At 35.8% G+C, this 18,769-nt stretch overlaps 1 protein-coding gene across 4 annotated transcripts in view; it reads right to left on the bottom strand.

Annotated features, from left to right (window-relative positions):
• The window catches only part of LOC126369199 (uncharacterized), a 279,281-nt gene that overhangs the window by 30,538 nt on the left and 229,974 nt on the right, over positions 1-18,769 (bottom strand). For all 4 annotated transcript variants that reach the window (XM_050013497.1, XM_050013500.1, XM_050013499.1 and 1 more), the window contains 3 exons: positions 3,844-4,005; positions 3,317-3,395; positions 933-1,036 (listed from right to left, as the gene is read on the bottom strand). In XM_050013497.1, the coding sequence (XP_049869454.1) occupies positions 933-1,036; positions 3,317-3,395; positions 3,844-4,005 (345 nt within the window). The remainder of the gene's footprint in view (positions 1-932; positions 1,037-3,316; positions 3,396-3,843; positions 4,006-18,769) is intronic.

Here is an 18,769-nt window from a genome sequence, read left to right as displayed (position 1 = left end):
ATCATCTTACTTTTGGATAATCAGGTGATCAGCCTGTAATGCCCTAAGCAGATTTGTTCTCACCGGGATTCGAACCCGGGACCTCCGGATCGTGAGCACAACGCTCAACCACTGGACCAAGGAGGCCGTTCACACTGTTACTCTCTACAATCAATACCTACTTATAAAATGTACTAAGTACTGTATTCATTAGGTATAATAATATGTTGGTATGTCACGAAGTCTCAAGTAAAGAATATGATCTATACTAAATCATATTTCACGATTCCTGGTACTAAAGTTGACACATTCCTGTGGGGAAAGTGTCATTTAACATTTCGTCTGTTGGTAATGCAAACACTGATCATAGGTACTTACTGAGCTAACGGCCTCCGTGGCTTAGTAGTTGAGCGTTGGGCTCACGATCCGGAGGTCCCGGGTTCGGATCCCGGTAGGGACATATTACAAAAATCACTTTGTGATCCCTAGTTTGGTTAGGACATTACAGGCTGATTACCCGATTGTCTGAAAGTAAGATGATCCGTGCTTCGGAAGGCACGTGAAGCCGTTGGTCCCGGTTACTATTTACTGATGTAAGTGAGTAATCGCTACATGAGACATGTCAGGGGCCTTTTGCGGCTCAATCATAACCCTGGCACCAGGGTTGATAAGGCTGGTATTCCACCTCACAACCCACACGATAAGAAAAGTCTGAGTACAAAGTCAATATAAGCCAACACGAACCATTATACCTCCTCTAATTTCATACATACATGTTATACGACCCTGCTGGATAGATATGATAAACCGTATGACTCGTCATCATCATCATCATCCTGCCCTTACTTACTAGCAAATAAATTATTACAAAGGCAAGCCCTTTGCCCAGAAGAGGGGCTATGCTAGAATAAATGGGTGAAGGGAAACAGTACAATTATCCTCTAGGTACTTACACTGTGTGCCTTCTTTGGCTCCGAATTCCATGAGCATCTTGGCGAGTGGTCGGTTGTTGGCCAGGACCGCCACGTCCAGTGGGGATAACCCGTCCGAGTTGAGGCTGAAACAACAATTATCAGAATTAATACAAGTTTGATGTACTGATAAAGTTTACTTTTGCCCCAGAAATTTTTTTTTTTTGGTTTTCCCCGAAGGGTAAGGCAAAGGGAACTATGCCCATACAGCCATGTCTTACGTATTTTTTATCTTGATGATTGATGAAATGATGAAAGGTGATGAATGATGATGATGAAACCTAAGCCCCCACCCTCGGAGTAGACTCCTACTCCGAACCCCAAACGAATTAACTCAAAAGTCCGCATAAACTTTCGAGTTATGAAGCGGCTTCCTGGCACGAAGCGAAAATACGCAGATACACTTTGTTTATTGAATACTCCGATATAATAACACTCGCGAATGTCTTCCGACTAACTTAATGCGATCATTAACCACAAAACACCACTTCGTATTAATTATTTAGATTATTCAATGAAGAAAGCAACTGTCCCGTTCCCGTTTCCCGCCAAAAAGCCCCCTCAGAAAAAAATATAAGGAGCGCAAACTTTATTTTGTGTTTTATCTTGCAGCAAAGATCTTTGATTCTTTCAGCCTTGCAGTGACAAATTTTATTAGATTGTCAAAATGATTGTACTTCTCTTTGTTCAAAAAAAGCTTGACAAAAAGATTTAAAAAAGGAATTCAGAGATAAAAATTATAAAATGTTAATTTACTTTTAGCGTACAAAAACATTTTTCTGAGTCTGATTAATTATTGTTTATTTATTTACAAAACGGTTGTCTGGTCTGTGTTTCATTCCTCTTTCTGATGACTTTTAATGGAACTCTTTGTTAGCGTTGTTACAAGTAACTGGCTCGTTTGAATGGAAAATGTATACACATTAGTACAAAGCAATATTAAATTTAAAATAAATTGTTTTATTTTTCTTGTCAATTTTACAAGCTAGTGTTTTCATGACAAAATAATACATTTTGCTATTTTTGATTTACAAGCTACAGTTAAATGCTGATAAAAGCACTTTTTATTATTTTTTTAGTAAAATTAATAGGTATTTAAGTAAGTAGGTATATTTTGTTGTAGTTTTATTCCTGCAAAAGAAAGGTTTACGTGAATAGTTAACTGATTAGGAAATGTCCTTTTTTGTAGAGCCCAATATTTTTTAATTACTTGCTTAAATGAACGAATTTGTTGTTCTGAGTGTAACATCTAATTTTCAGAGTAAATTAACATTTTCAAAAACAATTGGGTAGTTTCTTAGGTCAAGATAAATTATGAAATTATGATTACTAAATAAAGACAGATCTAAAGGTGACACAAAACGTTTTCTTTTTTCTATTTAACTATTTATGGATTTTAATATAGTAAAATGTAATAATAAGTGCGACATTTTGTAACGTTTCTCTGTGACATCACAGCTTGCTTTTTCATACAAACTCCATAGTAATTACGTGTTTTGACGTTTAGTAAAAAGTAACTGATTTGACTAGTTGGAAACTAGCCTATTACGGATCGTAAAAGAAACCTTGACTCCTTTGTTTGCGCTGTACCTCTTTTACTTTACGCGACATTATCTTGATATCACTGTAAATTGTTATTCTTCGTGTCTCTATCTCAAACAAGAGCTGTGAGGCACCATTCTGGTCTATATTATCTGTGTAATAGATAGACGGTACGGCGCTACAGCTGTGGCTATGATTATACATATACATACAATATACATAACTCATTATCTCACGTGTAATATACCAATTGGGGTAGTCAAAGGTACATTGAACCAGATGAACTAAGTACCTACACCTCACCGAGCTTTCTGTTAGACCAACGCGATAGATGGTGTGTGGTATCGCCGTCTTTACCTAATCTAATTGGCCTATTTGACCTAATTGGTTAAATATGGTAATTATATTATTAATAACTACCCCTTTCTACTTTATTTTATTATGTTGCATTTTTGTTGTACACTCTTGACAAAACTTTTTTGGCTTATGCTAATGTTTAGATGTAATGTGTAATTGTAATGTTATAGCTGTTTGTTTCCCAAATAAATAAAATAAAATAATGGTCGAGCCAACCAGTGAAAACGAGTGTTGAGTCGTTCGTCAACTCGTCCCATATACCTACGCCCCATTTGGGACGAGTTGGTGACCAAAAAAATAAATAATATTTTCATTCGTCAACTCTGAAAACTGCTGATAAATGAATAACTCATTGGTGTAAATCGGCACTCCCCGTTTGAGACACAAACCGGCGCGCCACAGTGACAGTAACCAACCATGACAGGACGTAAATCGTGTAAAATTATATTTTCATATTTTGAAGTTACCTGTTGACATCAACGTCTGTGGACTCCAGAATGTTGCGCGCTTTGTCCAGGTAGCCATGTTCCACAGCCGCAAACAGCGCTGTAACAATACAAATAAAACGAATTTCATATTTATTATCTGTGACATTTGTAACGTTATCACGAATATCAGTATTAGGTAAGCAGATACTTATTTCTGGTACCTAATTTTGACAAATACTGTAAATTCTGAAATACAAAATGTTTAGATCCCCCCATTGATGTTAAATGCAAACATTTTCAATTAATAAGTCAAGGTAGATAGATACCTACTTACTTAGAATAATTATTCAAATTGTAGGTAGCTTGATCAGAAAATATAAATCCGCGTCATGAGTGCGCTGTGATCGCATTTTTGTCGGGTATGTATATAAAAAATAGGTAGGTCGCAAAAAGCTTACGTTTTCATATTTTTGGTCTCGCTTTTAAATTTACTTTTTTCTATTAAACCAATCAATACAGCATAAAATAAAATACCCAAATAAAAAAACAAAAAAACAAAAACAAACCATGCAAGTGTATGTTAACTTGTGCGATTTTGTCTTGCTGTGCGCGTGCATCGCGCTGTTGCTTGCGCGTTGCCTTGTCGAGGTGCGGGGGGAGGGGCGCGCATGCGCTCAGTGACGGCAGCTCCCCACCGCAGCCCTCGAGCAACGCGCCGTACTGCAGCTCTATTGGCGGGAAAAAAAGGAAAAAAATAACTAAATGAAAAAAGAAAGAAACAAAAAAATTGAGACTAAAATAATTAAATAATATTTAAAAAAATATATAGGCAATTAAAAATATCAAAGAATCTGCAAAAATATATACTTATAATAAAAGGTAAGTAAGTAAATATTTTGCTGATACCTATGTGTCTTATTTAAATTAAAAATAGTGTGTAACGAATACTAAAGTAAAAATAAAAGTAAAGTAATTAATTTTGCGACGGAAAGTTCCACTTGATATCAACTCAAAATCATAGTCTGAATCATCCCTCAAAGTTTTCGTTACGATGTCACTAACACCCTGTATAGCATGTGAAGATCTGAACTACGTTAAGTAAACGAACGCATAAAATGTGATTGCGAATTTTGCAATGACTGTAATGCTTTGTGAAATGGAAGACAAACATTTGTGATGACATTTTGTACGAAAGAAATCAGCATTCAGATTTATTTTAGCTCAATTATAGTTTGCGTAATTAAAGAACGATATTTCAACGAGACAGTTGAATGCAGTGAAATTGGAATCTCGAATTTCCAAGATTTTACTGGTCGTGTAAGTCGTGTATAGTCTATACTTCAACATAATGTAATATTTCCACTGTAAGTAAGTATTGAAGATAGATAATATGAACACTTAGTGAAGTATACTTATTAATATAAGGTATAAAGTTGTGGTTTTTGTACGCATGTAGATAGACCTCATCATAGAAATCATCAAAAACAAACAATTATAATGATCAATTGTTCTTTCAGGTTTTGTATAGGTATTTACTAATTCAGTTTTATTAAAAGCGTAAAAGCCAGTCAATCAGAATCCAATTCCACTTGCCAAAGTTAGTGGGTTTAAAACAACTATACTGGGCGGCTAATTGCCAAACACCCACGGTAGCCGGCAAAGGCTAACCTAATCATATGCTCATGGTTGACTGAATCAATGTCAAAGGAATTGTGTGTTAATATTGTACAGTTGTTATAAATAACATGGTCATTGTTTAGATAGTAGACACTTCGCAGATATAGAGACGATATATTTATAATCTTCTTTCATTTAATTGGCGCTAAATTCTCAGCAGCATGAAGAAGGAATAACAAAGGACTAAGCATAGTTCCCTGTGGAACTCTTTTAATGATGAGTCTGTTTGAAAGTTAAAAAATGTTTAAGTATTGAAAACGAAGATACGTACTTTTAGCAAAGTATTTTAATGAATTGGGTTAAAAAATAGTTTATGACATACAAAGATAACTATGTAATTTTTACTTCACCTAAGACGTTCACGATCGCACACTACGTAAAATCCCTTGCGTGTGAAGTGCAAAGTAGGTGGTGTCCTAGGTCGAAGATAAATTATGAAATTCTGTTTACTAAATAAAGACTGAACTAAAAATAACGAAATACTTATTGAATTTTAATCAAGAATAACGTAATAATAAGTCCGACATTTTATCACGATTTTCTAAGACGTCAGTGTGCTTTATCATAGTGATTCCGTGTTTTGACGTTTAGTAAAAAGTTACTGATTTGACTAGTTGGAAACTAGCCTATTAGATATTTAATGATGTGCATTCCTCCCTCGCACTAAACTAAACAAAGCGAAAGAACTATACCTCTTTGTCTATGTTTAATGGTTTTACAGATTCCAGTGCGCAAGAGTGTAAACGCTTTACAACTCTCGGGACCATTCTAGCTAACTGTACCTCAATTTCCTTCCATCAACTCGATCGGCGAGGTTACGTTCAATAACCTTATTCGGCTACGAGCGATACATTGCGATTAGCCTCTAGTTTGGCAGGTGACTCAAATTTTGATTATACTCATGCTCCAAGGTAACTCAAAGCCGCAAAGGTCGACACAATCGATCCAAATTGACTGAGAAGTTTATCAAAGCTTAGGAAGTCTTCAGAAGTTTTAGGTTGTGTGGGTGTGTGCTTTAGCGATATATTAGTTTTTTAGGAAACTAGATGTACTTACTTTCGGTTTCCGAATTCGATGTAAAATATAAAAAACGAGATTTGTCTATGATTAGGACACGATAATAATCTTTATATAAATAAAAATGAATGTTAATCTAACATGTTTAGTGTTTAACATTACTGAGAAATGTTGCTTCCTGAATTATTTCTATTATACGTAGTAAATGATATTAATTAAAATACTGAGTGTGATATTAAAATACTGAGTAAGAAGTCCAAACATTGTTTTCATACAAATAACATTTTGCGCTAGAATTTTGATTAGCTACTTTACGCATTGAAACGATTTAAATGATAATTATAAATAGAATCAAATGTAATTATATTGATGTGTGATCTTGACTTTGGTGCGATAAGGCCAGCTTATGGATGTCTCTTGAAACAACTTTCCTTATGGAGTAGGAAGAATTCTATAGCTGAGCCCAAAGGTCGCTTATTTTTATTACTTGAACATTGATTATCGAGGAAAGAGCTATTTTAGAGGTTAGATTGCTTTATCAAAAACCAACTTCTTATTATTTTCCTGTTGGATTAATTTCACTGGTTCTATGCAATGAACATGTAAAATATCACAAGTTCAATGAAGAATGTTACGACTCGTAATTAGTGATTCACATAATTGTACTATGTGATTTTTAAAATTTTTATATTATGCTTAATAAAGATGCGATGCGAACCTGAATATTTATTTTGCTTTGAATTTTTTGGTACATACTTATTTTATAGATCGTCAAATAACAAATTGTAGACAGGTTAATCAGATTAATTAGGTAATACCCATGAATTGCAGAGGTGTATAAAAGAACGAGTTATATATATTTTACAAGATCAGCTTCTATAATAAGGTACTTTCCAATAAGTCAAAATAGTTACTTTTTACTAAACGTCAAAACACGAAATTACTATGGATTTGTATGAAAAAGCAACCTGTGACGTCATAGAAAAACGTGACAAAATGACGCACTTATTATTATATTTTCCTTTATTAAAATTCATAAATAATTACACTTTGAATCGTCAATTTTTACATAACCAACGTCTCAGTCGCCTAAAACTACTGCAGCTTCTCACAACCTGTATAGCCGGGTATTAGGATAGTAGTTAGGCAATCTTTAAAAATTCGCAGTAATATTGAATAGTTGGTTATTTAATATAACATCGTTTTTTCTCTACAATGCGTTATCTGGAATGAATATAATTGCTGTAAACCGTCTTTCCTTTTACTCCAGAACATATTCATTATCACTTTTTAATCTTTTTTTTATAATACTATGTCCGCACAAAGGAAGGCCTTTTGAAGACCTTGTTACGAAAGAAACAACTAAGTTCATTAAATACCTTATTATTTATAATCTCCTGCGGCCCAGAGATCCAGGCACAATAGTTAAACAATAGGGTTTGGATATTAAAAGGACTTTGGGCCTTAAAACCATGTTTTTCAGTGTTTAATTTATTATGTTCAGTATCTACTAAATATTTATTTACAAAAGTAAAAGGAAGTACATCTTCTTATTTCGTGAGAGTTGGAAGGTCAATAACCGGTCTTACCAACCCTGCCAGGGTTATTATTGAGCCACCAAGGGCCCTGTCATGGCTCAAAAAGAATGAACTTTATGTGGCTTAACCATCGGATTTTTCTGTTTTTTGATTATTTTCAATAACTTTATAAGTTTTAACGTAAAATAGATTATTCCAGTTGTGTTAGGAAAATTCTAGAAATGATTAAGTAGAGTTTTTTCATGAAACATCGTAAACAAACAGGCATAATGAAGCGGTACCATTGCGTAAGTATAACACGAGAAGTAAATAACGTAGACAAAGAGCATAAGCCTTGTTAAGCAGCCGATAACATTATCTGTGGATAATAAAAAAGAAAATAGTCTGGTTACGAGTTTTTAAACAGAATAGAACACTAGGTATTATAATTATAAACCATTTATTTAATATTATAATTTTGACACTCGATTATTGTCACTAAACTGGGAAATGGAAATGACGAAACTATATTTATTACAGCTATAGGCAGTCTATTCGAATTCATTTAATAATAAAGATAGTTGTAAAAAGTATTTTCCAAGCATCATTACAGTAAACAAACTACAAAAATCAAAACAAAGAAAGAATTATGAAGTTAGATCTTTTGTACATTTATTCCTTTGATTATTATACTGTATAGGTATCTTTACTTACTTATAAAAAAATATTGTTATAATTTATAAAAAAGCTCGCCAAAATACTCGGTTAAATCAAATGACAAACTACTAACTTTGTAGCAAAATGATAGTAAACAACACAAATGAAAGCACATGTCACAAATCAGTTCCCATAACGTCAAAGTGAAAGGTTCCCATGATTGTTTCCATAAAACACCGGCCGATAATAACTTGTGACGTGCCCCGACGCATCGCGTGGGTAATAGTTACTTAATGCATCAACGTGTACTGTAAAAAAACCTTTGAAAACAACAGTGTGATGTTTCTACACTGCGGAAATTGTACGAGGTCGTTGAGCGGAACGTGATATGTGATCGAAACGAAAATGATCCGTTGGTGATCGGAAGTTGCACTTAATTGCTCACAGTTCGGCACGAAACTTCTTTATAGCACTTCAAACGAAACACGACACGAAAAGCACCTTTTAAAATAAAATTGGTGATTTTAAAAACACTAAACATTCGATACTGGCTAGTTTTTAAAAGAAATCTTCATTTTAGAAAATATTAAACACATTCCGTTTTCGAACGTTGATTTTTTGAAAGTGAAACTTTTTAATGAAGTTTTAAACTTTAAGAAGAGATGACGTGCGAGAAATATGAATTAACAAAGCAACTGACCGCAAGATAGGAAGTCTAGCATGTCACTCCATTGCAGTATCATATTTGCAACTGGCGAGGTCCCACGGTTTGGGGGCTCTTGTGTAGAGCATTGTGTGCGCTATCGCGATCTCCTGTCGCCGTATCTTCGAGAGACTTGCTTATATGCATCTGGGTTGAGGATTCACTCAGTTTAGGTACAAATTAGTACAAAGTGCTGACTTTAGAAGTTACTTGAACTTTCTTTGATGGCGCTGACTGAGCTATTTTTAAAATGACGCTACTTCTGATGAGATCTTGATTGCTGCTTGTTAATAATTGCTTACTAATGCCTATGCATCTAATCATGGAGATTAAGTATTGTCTGGGCCAAAAATAATATTAAAAAAAAAATTTTACTTTATAATAAAACCTTATTTTCATTAAATTATTTATCTTAAATATGTTAAGATATAGACGTATAGACGTTTACATCAAATATAATATTTCTTTTATCTTAACATAGTTAAATTAAATAAAGAGATTATTTTTATCAAAAAGAATAACGCTGGCAAATAAAACCATGTTTTCAAGAACCTCAGTGACGTTAAAACGATGTCCTTTTAATTATTTCGCCAGACAAATTCTTAAGATCTAGCTTTTTTTTTCTTTTATGGAGATGGCTGAATTTGCTTAAAACCTTCGTCTATTTTTTATCTAACAAGCAGTAAAAAAGTAGATACTTATTTTATTTTCTTGTTATTCAAAAAGCATTAGCTAAGGAATTTATGGAACATAGATGGGTTGTGATCGTCGATAGATAGGTCGTAATCTCTTTTTTCTACTCCTCTACTTTAATCTGGCATTTAAATAACCAAAAAGTCTAATATAAGTACATACATAATTAAACTCTTTGAAAAAGTGTACGCTCTATGGCCTATAAAAGCATTGTTTACAAAGTGTAACTGTACTATAATGTCGCCAAAAAAGCATTGTTGTTGTTTTTTTTTTTGACCTGGAAACTGGCACCTTTACTTTGGTGCCATAGATATACTATAAAAAAAAAGTATACATTTGCCGCCATTTTCCCGCGCGTTGGAAAATAAATTGGAAAATTTTTGTGTTTCGTTTAAAATTACGTCGTCGTAGAAAAAGTATTGTATGCAACGTTGTATAACTAGGTCAAAAAATGCTCGTGGCGTCTCTTATTGCGATGTTCGCCAAGGCTCACATCGCAACTCACGCCACTCGCATTTTTTGACCCTTCTTATACAACTGTTGCATAAAATACTATTTTCTACTCCTCTACTTTAATCTGGCATTTAAATAACCAAAAAGTCTAATATAAGTACATACATAATTAAACTCTTTGAAAAAGTGTACGCTCTATGGCCTATAAAAGCATTGTTTACAAAGTGTAACTGTACTATAATGTCGCCAAAAAAGCATTGTTGTTGTTTTTTTTTTTGACCTGGAAACTGGCACCTTTACTTTGTTTGGTGCCATAGATATACTATAAAAAAAAAGTATACATTTGCCGCCATTTTCCCATACCATTCAAAATTTACATCTTCATTTTTATAAATAAAATTTTTCTTTGTATAATTTTTGTTTCATTTAAAATTACGTCCATCCATTTAAAATTACGTCGTCATGTTCGCCAAGGCTCACATCGCAACTCACGCCACTCGCATTTTTTGACCCTTCTTATACAACTGTTGCATAAAATACTATAAAATTGTTTTCTCATTATTGTAAATAACGATGCAAATGTTAAAAACAAATTGTTTTTCTATTAATGTTTTTTTGGAGTGGCAACATTCTTTTGGAATAAACATTTTTTATATTTTATGTATGGTTTCGACTCGTAATGCCGGAAGTAATATTCTCTCATTACTAGCAGACGAGAGTGAAAACTTAGAGTAACAAATCATCAAATCACAAGTACTTATTTAAAAGGTCAATGTCTCTACTTTCGAGACGACTCGCTATTTCGTAACGTTTTTTTTAATCCCCTTATGAGAAATTCTCACTCTTGCCATTGTGAATTTTGAGCTTACGTAAAGTTAAATAACATGGTATCATCATATTTATTTTAATAATAAGTAAGTAGTGATAAGTGAAGTGCAATTTAAAAAATTGGTCCATTTTCTGCGTAATTTTATAATGACACTTGTTGTGGGAACATAACGTAAATAACAATAAAAGTACGTACGTACTTATATGCCGTTTAAAAGCTGGTTGATGCAGTGTAATGTACTTACCTAATAGAATAATTGATGAAATTCTGATTGCTAAATAAAGACAAATCTAAAACTAACGAAAAACATTTTCTTTTTTCTATTTAACTTATTTATGAATTTTAATCAAGAGAAACGCAATAATAAATCCGTCATTTTATCAAGTTTTTCTATGACGTAACAGTGTGCTTTTTCATACAAATTCCATAGTCATTTCGTGTTTTGACGTTTAGTAAAAAGTAACTGATTTGACTAGTTGGAAACTAGCCTATTGACAGCAATAAGTTTATCCGTTTAGTTTACTGCATTATATTTTACAAACATTATCATTGTTTTAAGTTTACGCGGTTATTATCATAATTAAAGCACATAATAACGGGTTCTTACTGCGTTTAAATGGAGATATGAGACTCCCGATATTTCGACACTGAGACTGATGAGATTAGAGTGGAGTAGGTAGATCCAGCTGAAGAGGTAGATGAGGAGCTCGGTGGCGCAGCGGTAAACGCGCTCGGTCTGCGATTGTTGAAGTAAAGCAACTTTCGCAGAGGCCGGTCATAGGATGGGTGACCACAAAAAAAAAGTTTTCATCTCGAGCTCCTCCGTGCTTCGGAAGGCACGTTAAGCCGTTGGTCCCGGCTGCATTAGCAGTCGTTAATAACCACCAATCCGCACTGGGCCCGCGTGGTGGTTTAAGGCCCGATCTCCCTATCCATCCATAGAGAAGGCCCGTGCCCCAGCAGTGGGGACGTTAATGGGTTGATGATGATGATGAGGTAGATCCATAATTTAACAATATCGGGAGTCTCATATCTCCATTTAAACGCGGTAAGAACCCGTTATTATGTGCTTTAACATTATCATTGTTTATTGTAGTTTTTGTGTCTTAAACCGGCGGGCACGCATGAAGACTGATGATGAGAGTGGAAGAAGCGAAAGTGGTGTGTCAGGATCGTAGTAATTAGTTATCTGTGGTCTCTGCCTACCCTAAACTACATAGGCGTGATCATAATGTATGTGCATGTACGGTCACGAGCATTAATATGTATACACTTTGGTACCATGTCACATTAACTTTTTTGACAAATTGAACTGTAAGTCTCACTAAATGTCAAATATGTTAGTGCGCCAGAGTCCTAAAGTGGGTAAATTATATTGCTCATGACTGTAAGTGCCTTGATGCCAACCCCACTGGCGTGGTCCATGATTTCCCTCATTCAGCGCTTGTCGCTGTCGACCCACTAGGGTCGATTAATCCTTTCAAATATTCTTCCTCTCAGACGACGCCCTGAGCCGAGGTTCGCGCCAAACTGGGCATCCTCAGGCCTGTTGTCTTAAATTTTGTACCAGGTGAGAGCCCTCAGCGCTCCCCATTTCCGGCCAAGTAGTTAATGCCATCCGGTTGATTGAGGGGACGCCTGTGCCCAGCAGTGGGACGTATATAGGCAGTTTATGTTTAGTTAATGCCATCTGCGGCAAATCTACAATAAGTCACGTCAATAAAAAATATATCATGTAAGTAATTAAAACAATCAATACGCAAGGCGCATACCGCCACGCTGCTCCACTGTGGGCTGTTGGAGTTGTTTATGGTAGTAGCCCGGACCCAACGGCGAGAAATTAATAAAAGATGTAATAAGTAGTAAGAACTTTGAGCCCTGTTACGGCAAGTATTACCTATGTTGTGTCATTAACCGTACGGATTTTATATCCATAGAGGCGGTCAATCAGCTCGAGACACCAAACATTTCAGGACCCCGATACCGACCCCGCCGGCGTGGTCGATAACTTCCCTCAATCAGCGCTTATCGCTATCGACCCACTAGGGTCGATTAATCCTTTCAAATATTCTTCCTCTCAGACGACGCCCTGAGCCGAGGTTCCCGCCAAACTGGGCACCCTCAGGCCTGTTGTCTTAAACGTTGTACCGAGTGAGAGTCTTCAGCACTCCCCATTTCCGGCCAAGTAGTTAATGCCATCTGCGGCAAATCTACAATAAGTCACGTAAAAAAAAAGAAAACAAAATAAAATATTAACGTATGGATTTTGGATGTGCGTTTATTATAATATTATATGTATATCTATAATGTTTGAGGAAAATAATGTTGTGTCTACCAATGTCAGTGTAAGCAGCGAATTCAAATACCTTTCATGAATAAATTCCTTTATTTTTGCAATGGATTTCCCCGCGCTAGACATGAGAATAATTATATTTAATATTAATATATAAGTACTTAAATAAGTACCTATCTTTCTTTATTCATCTCATTGGAATCCCATATTTGCATATGAAATGCCTCTTTTAGTTTTTAATGATGTCATTCTGAAGTTATTCCGTAAACAAGGTGACGAGACATCTTTGTTCTGATTTGTAATGATTTTGTACAATTTTCCTCTCTATTGTTTTGGAAATTATCAAAACATGAATCATTTTTAAGATCGCATATTCCATATTGTAGCCTCCGTTTGATTGAGGGCAGGCCTGTGCCCAGCAGTGGGACGTATATAGGCTGTTGTTTATGTATTCCATATTGTAGCACATCTTGGACACTTCTTCAAATACCTAATTATCTAATTATTTGAAGAAGTGTCCAAGATTATATTAAGTATTAAGTAAAGTCTTTATTTCCTCTGCAAAAATACATGGTAATATTTCTAGAGGCTGGAGCCTAAACTAGGATACCCTGTGTTTTAAGACTCCAGGCCTCCACCTCCAGAAAGTCATGGTCAAGAGAAAATAACAAAATATAAAAAAAGTTCTAACCGTGTGCTGTCTAACATCAGCTCCCTAGCATTATCCCGTTTTCACAGGGTCCGCTTACCTAACCTGAAGATTTGACAGGTCGGTTTTTTACAGAAGCAACTGCCTGTCAGGTCTAACACGTATGTAATTTACGTGCGAAACACAGTCCACGCACTCTCCCGTTTACTCCTTAGCAGTTTACGGTCATTTTAGATTAAAGTGAGACCCAAAGAGGGCATCATTTTTGGACATTTCGTGGGTGACTTTGCTGTTATATTATGAGATGCTTCAAATACGACTAAAATTGTGACTAATAATTGTAGCTCTAGAGCAATCGTCAAAAAAATACTTATGACTGACGAGACTAGTTTCGTTCTAGCAACATGAAAACGCGAAATCGATTGACTAAGAACATCACTATTTATATCCACGCTAATGTCACATCACTAATTAGCACTTTTCACAGTTGTATTTCACCGCGAGCATTTAAGTTGTTGTTATTGATAATGAGAGACTTCCCGGCCACGTTTCCTAATAAAAATATAGATGGCGTTGTATAGAGCTGCTTTCGTTTTAATTTTCTAATGTCATGGATCCCAGACTTATGCGTCTTACATCTTTGTTTTTGGGTATAAATAATGACCCCTGTTATTACACCCAGGTATAGTCATGAGCAATATAATGTACCCACTTTAGGACTCTGTCGCACGAACATATTTGACATTTAGTGAGACTTACAGTTCGATTTGTCAAAAAAGTTAATGTGACATGGTACCAAAGTGTATACATATTAATGCTCGTGACCGTACAACACACCTTCCAATTATTATATTCTGAGTAAAATAAAAAAAGTCATATATCTAGGTATACTATATGTATAAATCTGATTCAAAAATCAATGAACATTTATATTTTTATAATATAATTTTATATATTTATGTATAATATAAATATGTAGTTAAATGTACTTATTTTATGTAGGTTGTAATTTTAATTATTTATTTTGTTAGAATGCACTAACCCGCTATTATTATACTTGTACAAAATTTTCCTGTACCCAAAGGTTGCCTGGAAGAAATTGCTGCATGAGCAATAAGGCCGCCTGTTGTGCTTTTCTGTATATGCTGTCCTTATCTCTGTATTTTGTGTCCATTGTGCTCAATAAAGTATTTTATCTATCTATCTATCTATTTTTATATAATCTCTGCCATCACATTTTAGTTATGAATAATAATGGAAAACATAGGTTATTACCCCGTGTGAGTTATACAGCGCCATCTGTATATTTTTTTGGGAAACCTAGCCTGGAAAGTCCTTCATTGAAACCGTAGTTTATTGTTATGACTTGTATTGTCTACCTCATACTACAATACAATACAGTACAATACAAATACACTTTATCTTTTACTACGTATCTGTTCGTTGCATTTTCTGCGCCACACACATCTCCCTAGCATTGTCCCGTTTTTCACAGGGTCCGCTTACCTAACCTGAAGATTTGACAGCTCCGGTTTTTTACAGAAGCGACGTTCCAACCCGCGAAAAGAAAACCACCCCAATACAGGTTAGGTCACATATCTTCGAAAATGCATTACTCGGAAATGTGGGTTTCCTCACGATTTTTTCCTTCGCCGCTGAGCACGTGATAATCATTTATGATCCAAACATGAATTCGAAAACAAATGCGACAATTAATGGTTTAATCTACGCAACGCATACTACAGTCATGAGTATATCATGTATATACCCACTTTAGAACCCTGTCGCACTATCGTAGGTATTTGACATTTAATGAGACTTATGGTTTAATTTGTCAAAAAAGTTAATGTGATATGGTTTCAAAGGTTAATATGTATACATATTAGTACCCGTGACCGTACATACCATGGTTACAATTTTCTACCATAGTAAATAGCTTGCAACTAGCGTTCTAAAACAAAGAACTTGGTCTCACATTTTAGCGACGTCCCATACAATGGGGCGAGTTCTTTTGTACAGAGTTATTCCCACGATTGCGGTGAAATGCTGGTTTTCCACGGTCTAAACTGTTGGAGATAATTTTACTTTGATACGGATTTAAATGGAGGTATGGCGGCCCTATGTACTAGCACGGCCGGCTTTACGAATCTTGCTTGAGTATCTACTTTGCTTAAGTAAGTAAGTACTTTATTAAGTTTCATCATACTTTAAGCTATTTAATAACTTAATAAGTATACTTACGCCTTATAGCGAAAACAACGAAGGCGCCATTTTGAAAAGTCACATTCTAATGTCATTTTGTTCAACAAAACCTTGTAACGAATTTTTTTTGCCGTATCTTATTGAAGATTTGCCGCAAATTGCGGTTATTTCTAGGCCGGACAAATGGGTTGGGGGCTCTTACCCAGTACAAAATTTAAGACGACAGGCCTGATGGTGTCCAGTTGGGCGCGAATTTCGGTTCAGGGCGTAGTCTGAGAGAATTATTGAAAGATTTTTAATTCACCCTAGTTGGATGGATAGCGATAAGCGCTGAATGAGAGAAACCATCGACAACGCCGACGGGTTCAGTATCGGGGTTCTGAAGTATTTGTTGTCGCGAGTTGATTTATCGCCTCTATGGCTAGAGTGTTAGGGTCGTTGGGATCGTATATTACGTCTTTCGCTCGAAACGAAAAACTATTTTCATGTCAAGTAAAAACTGAGAATATCTACAAATTTGTAACTGAAACGTGTGTCGTGTGTGTCGGATTTTTCAAAAACGTCTAGGGCCCTGTGCCGTGGTTTTTCTTGCAGCTTTTCCCCGGCTATACAGGTTGTGAGAGGCTGCAGTAGTTTAGGCGGTTGAGACGTTCGTTGTATAATAAAAAAAAAACATAAATAGCCTATATACGTCCCACTGCTGGGCACAGGCCTCCTCTCAATCAACCGGAGAGGGTATGGAGCACACTCCACCACGCTGCTCCACTGCGGGTTGGTGGAGGTGTTTTTACGGCTAATAGCCGGGACCAACGGCTTAACGTGCCCTCCGAAGCACGGAATCAACTTACTTTTTCGGACAATCAGGTGATTCAAGCCTGAAAAGTCCTTACCAAACAAAGGACAGTCTCACAAAGTGATTTCGACAATGTCCCCATCGGGAATCGAACCCGGACCTCCAGATCGTGAGCCTAACGCTCTTACCACTAGACCACGGAGGCTGTATTCTAAGTGTCATAAAATATCTATTGACGTGTTTCTATAGTAGTAAAACCAGTCAAACATTTTATGACTGAAGAAAAACTAATCATATGTGTTACGTGACCATAAAACACACTGAAACATGACATGATAATTAGGCAAAATGTATTCTACGGTTTACGTAACAAGTGTTAATTTGTAACGTGTAGTTAGGTAACGACCGAATTTCTTCAGGCGTGGAAAAATTATCTTCCTCGCGTAGTTGTAGTATGAAAAAAAGTGGGGTTCTTACGGATATAACTATGCACTGTATTCGTAACATAAAGTCTTAATCTATTACAAAAACAAAATATAAAATTCTTCTATCGTGTGTGGGTTGTGAGGTGAATTACTAACCTCATCAAGTCTGGTGTCAAGGTTATTATTGAACCGTCAGAGGCCCCTGACATGGCTCATGTAACAACTATTTACTTATACATTAGTAAGTAGTAACCGGGACCACCGGCTTAACGTGCCTTCCGAAGCCGTTGGTCCCGGTTACTACTTACTGATGTAAGTATGTAGTCGTTACATGAGCCATATCAGGGGCCATTGGCGGCTCAATAGTAACCCTGACACCAGGTTTAATGAGGTTGGTAATTCATCTCACAACCCACACGATAGAAGAAGATGAAGCTTATGGTGACAAGGGATTAGCCTATCGGCCATAACAATTGTCCATCGTATTAGAAAGGACACAATCCCTCGGATTTTATGACACGCTCGGGAAGATAAGCAACTGAACGTCTTCTATGCTTCGCTCCCAGAACAGAATAGAAGATATAGAAGCGTCATTTATCTTGATGTCTTTTAAATTCTACTTCAATCGGCTCTTGATATGTCAACTACACCATCTTTGTTGCTCCGCCTGATCGAGGAAATATCGTCCAATTGCCTATTCAATAAAAAAATAAATAATCAAAACAGTAAAGGAAATCGAGAAAAGGAAAAGCGATTTATTTGCCACACAAAAGCGTTTAATTAACGAATTATTTATTTCGAGATTTTCCAATAACAATCTACAAAATTACTTATAGCGTTGATATCAAGGAAAAACGTTGAAAAATTTAGCGTGTTCATAATTGTACGCTTTGTAAAATCGCATCTTTTGATTTGTTAAATCGATCTTTAAAACATGCCTTTGTTAATGAGAGAGTTATATATTAAAATCAAGTACCTAAGTAAAAATAAGATTTCCGAACACAACAGTATAGAATAAGTAATAAATAATGTTCTATATTCATAACATACATATATAACATAAACAGCCTATATACGTCCCACTGCTGGCCACAGGCCTCCCCTCAATCAACCGGAGGGGGTATGGAGCATACTCCACCACGCTGCTCCAATGCGGGTTGGTGGAGGTGTTTTTAGGGCTAATAATAAATACATAAATAAATAATAGCCGGGACCAACAGCTCTATATTCAAATTCAAAAATGTCTTTATTCAATAGGTAATAGTTACACTTTGAATCGTCAATTTTTACATAACGAACGCCTACACTACTGCAGCTTCTCACAACCTGTATAGCCGGGGAAAAGAAGCTGCAAGAAAAATCTCCTATGGAACGGTAACTCTTCGCTCCCTACCAGCGTCTGAGCTAGGTTTACTTTATTCCCAATTCCCCCTCGAACATACTTTAGACTTGAATCGTATGGCGTCAGACGACACACACACAGATGCGCGTGTACGATAACGTCAATGTGTGGTGTCTGTGTATGTGTGGTGTGTGAGGTTGTTGACAACCTCCGGACACTTGTCCGGGGTGTGATAATAGTTA

This window comes from Pectinophora gossypiella, chromosome 8, assembly GCF_024362695.1.
Source record: "Pectinophora gossypiella chromosome 8, ilPecGoss1.1, whole genome shotgun sequence".
NCBI classification, from domain to species: Eukaryota; Metazoa; Arthropoda; class Insecta; order Lepidoptera; family Gelechiidae; genus Pectinophora; species Pectinophora gossypiella.
Note: the sequence above shows the minus strand (reverse complement) of the source record. Positions and strands in the feature narration are given on the sequence as shown.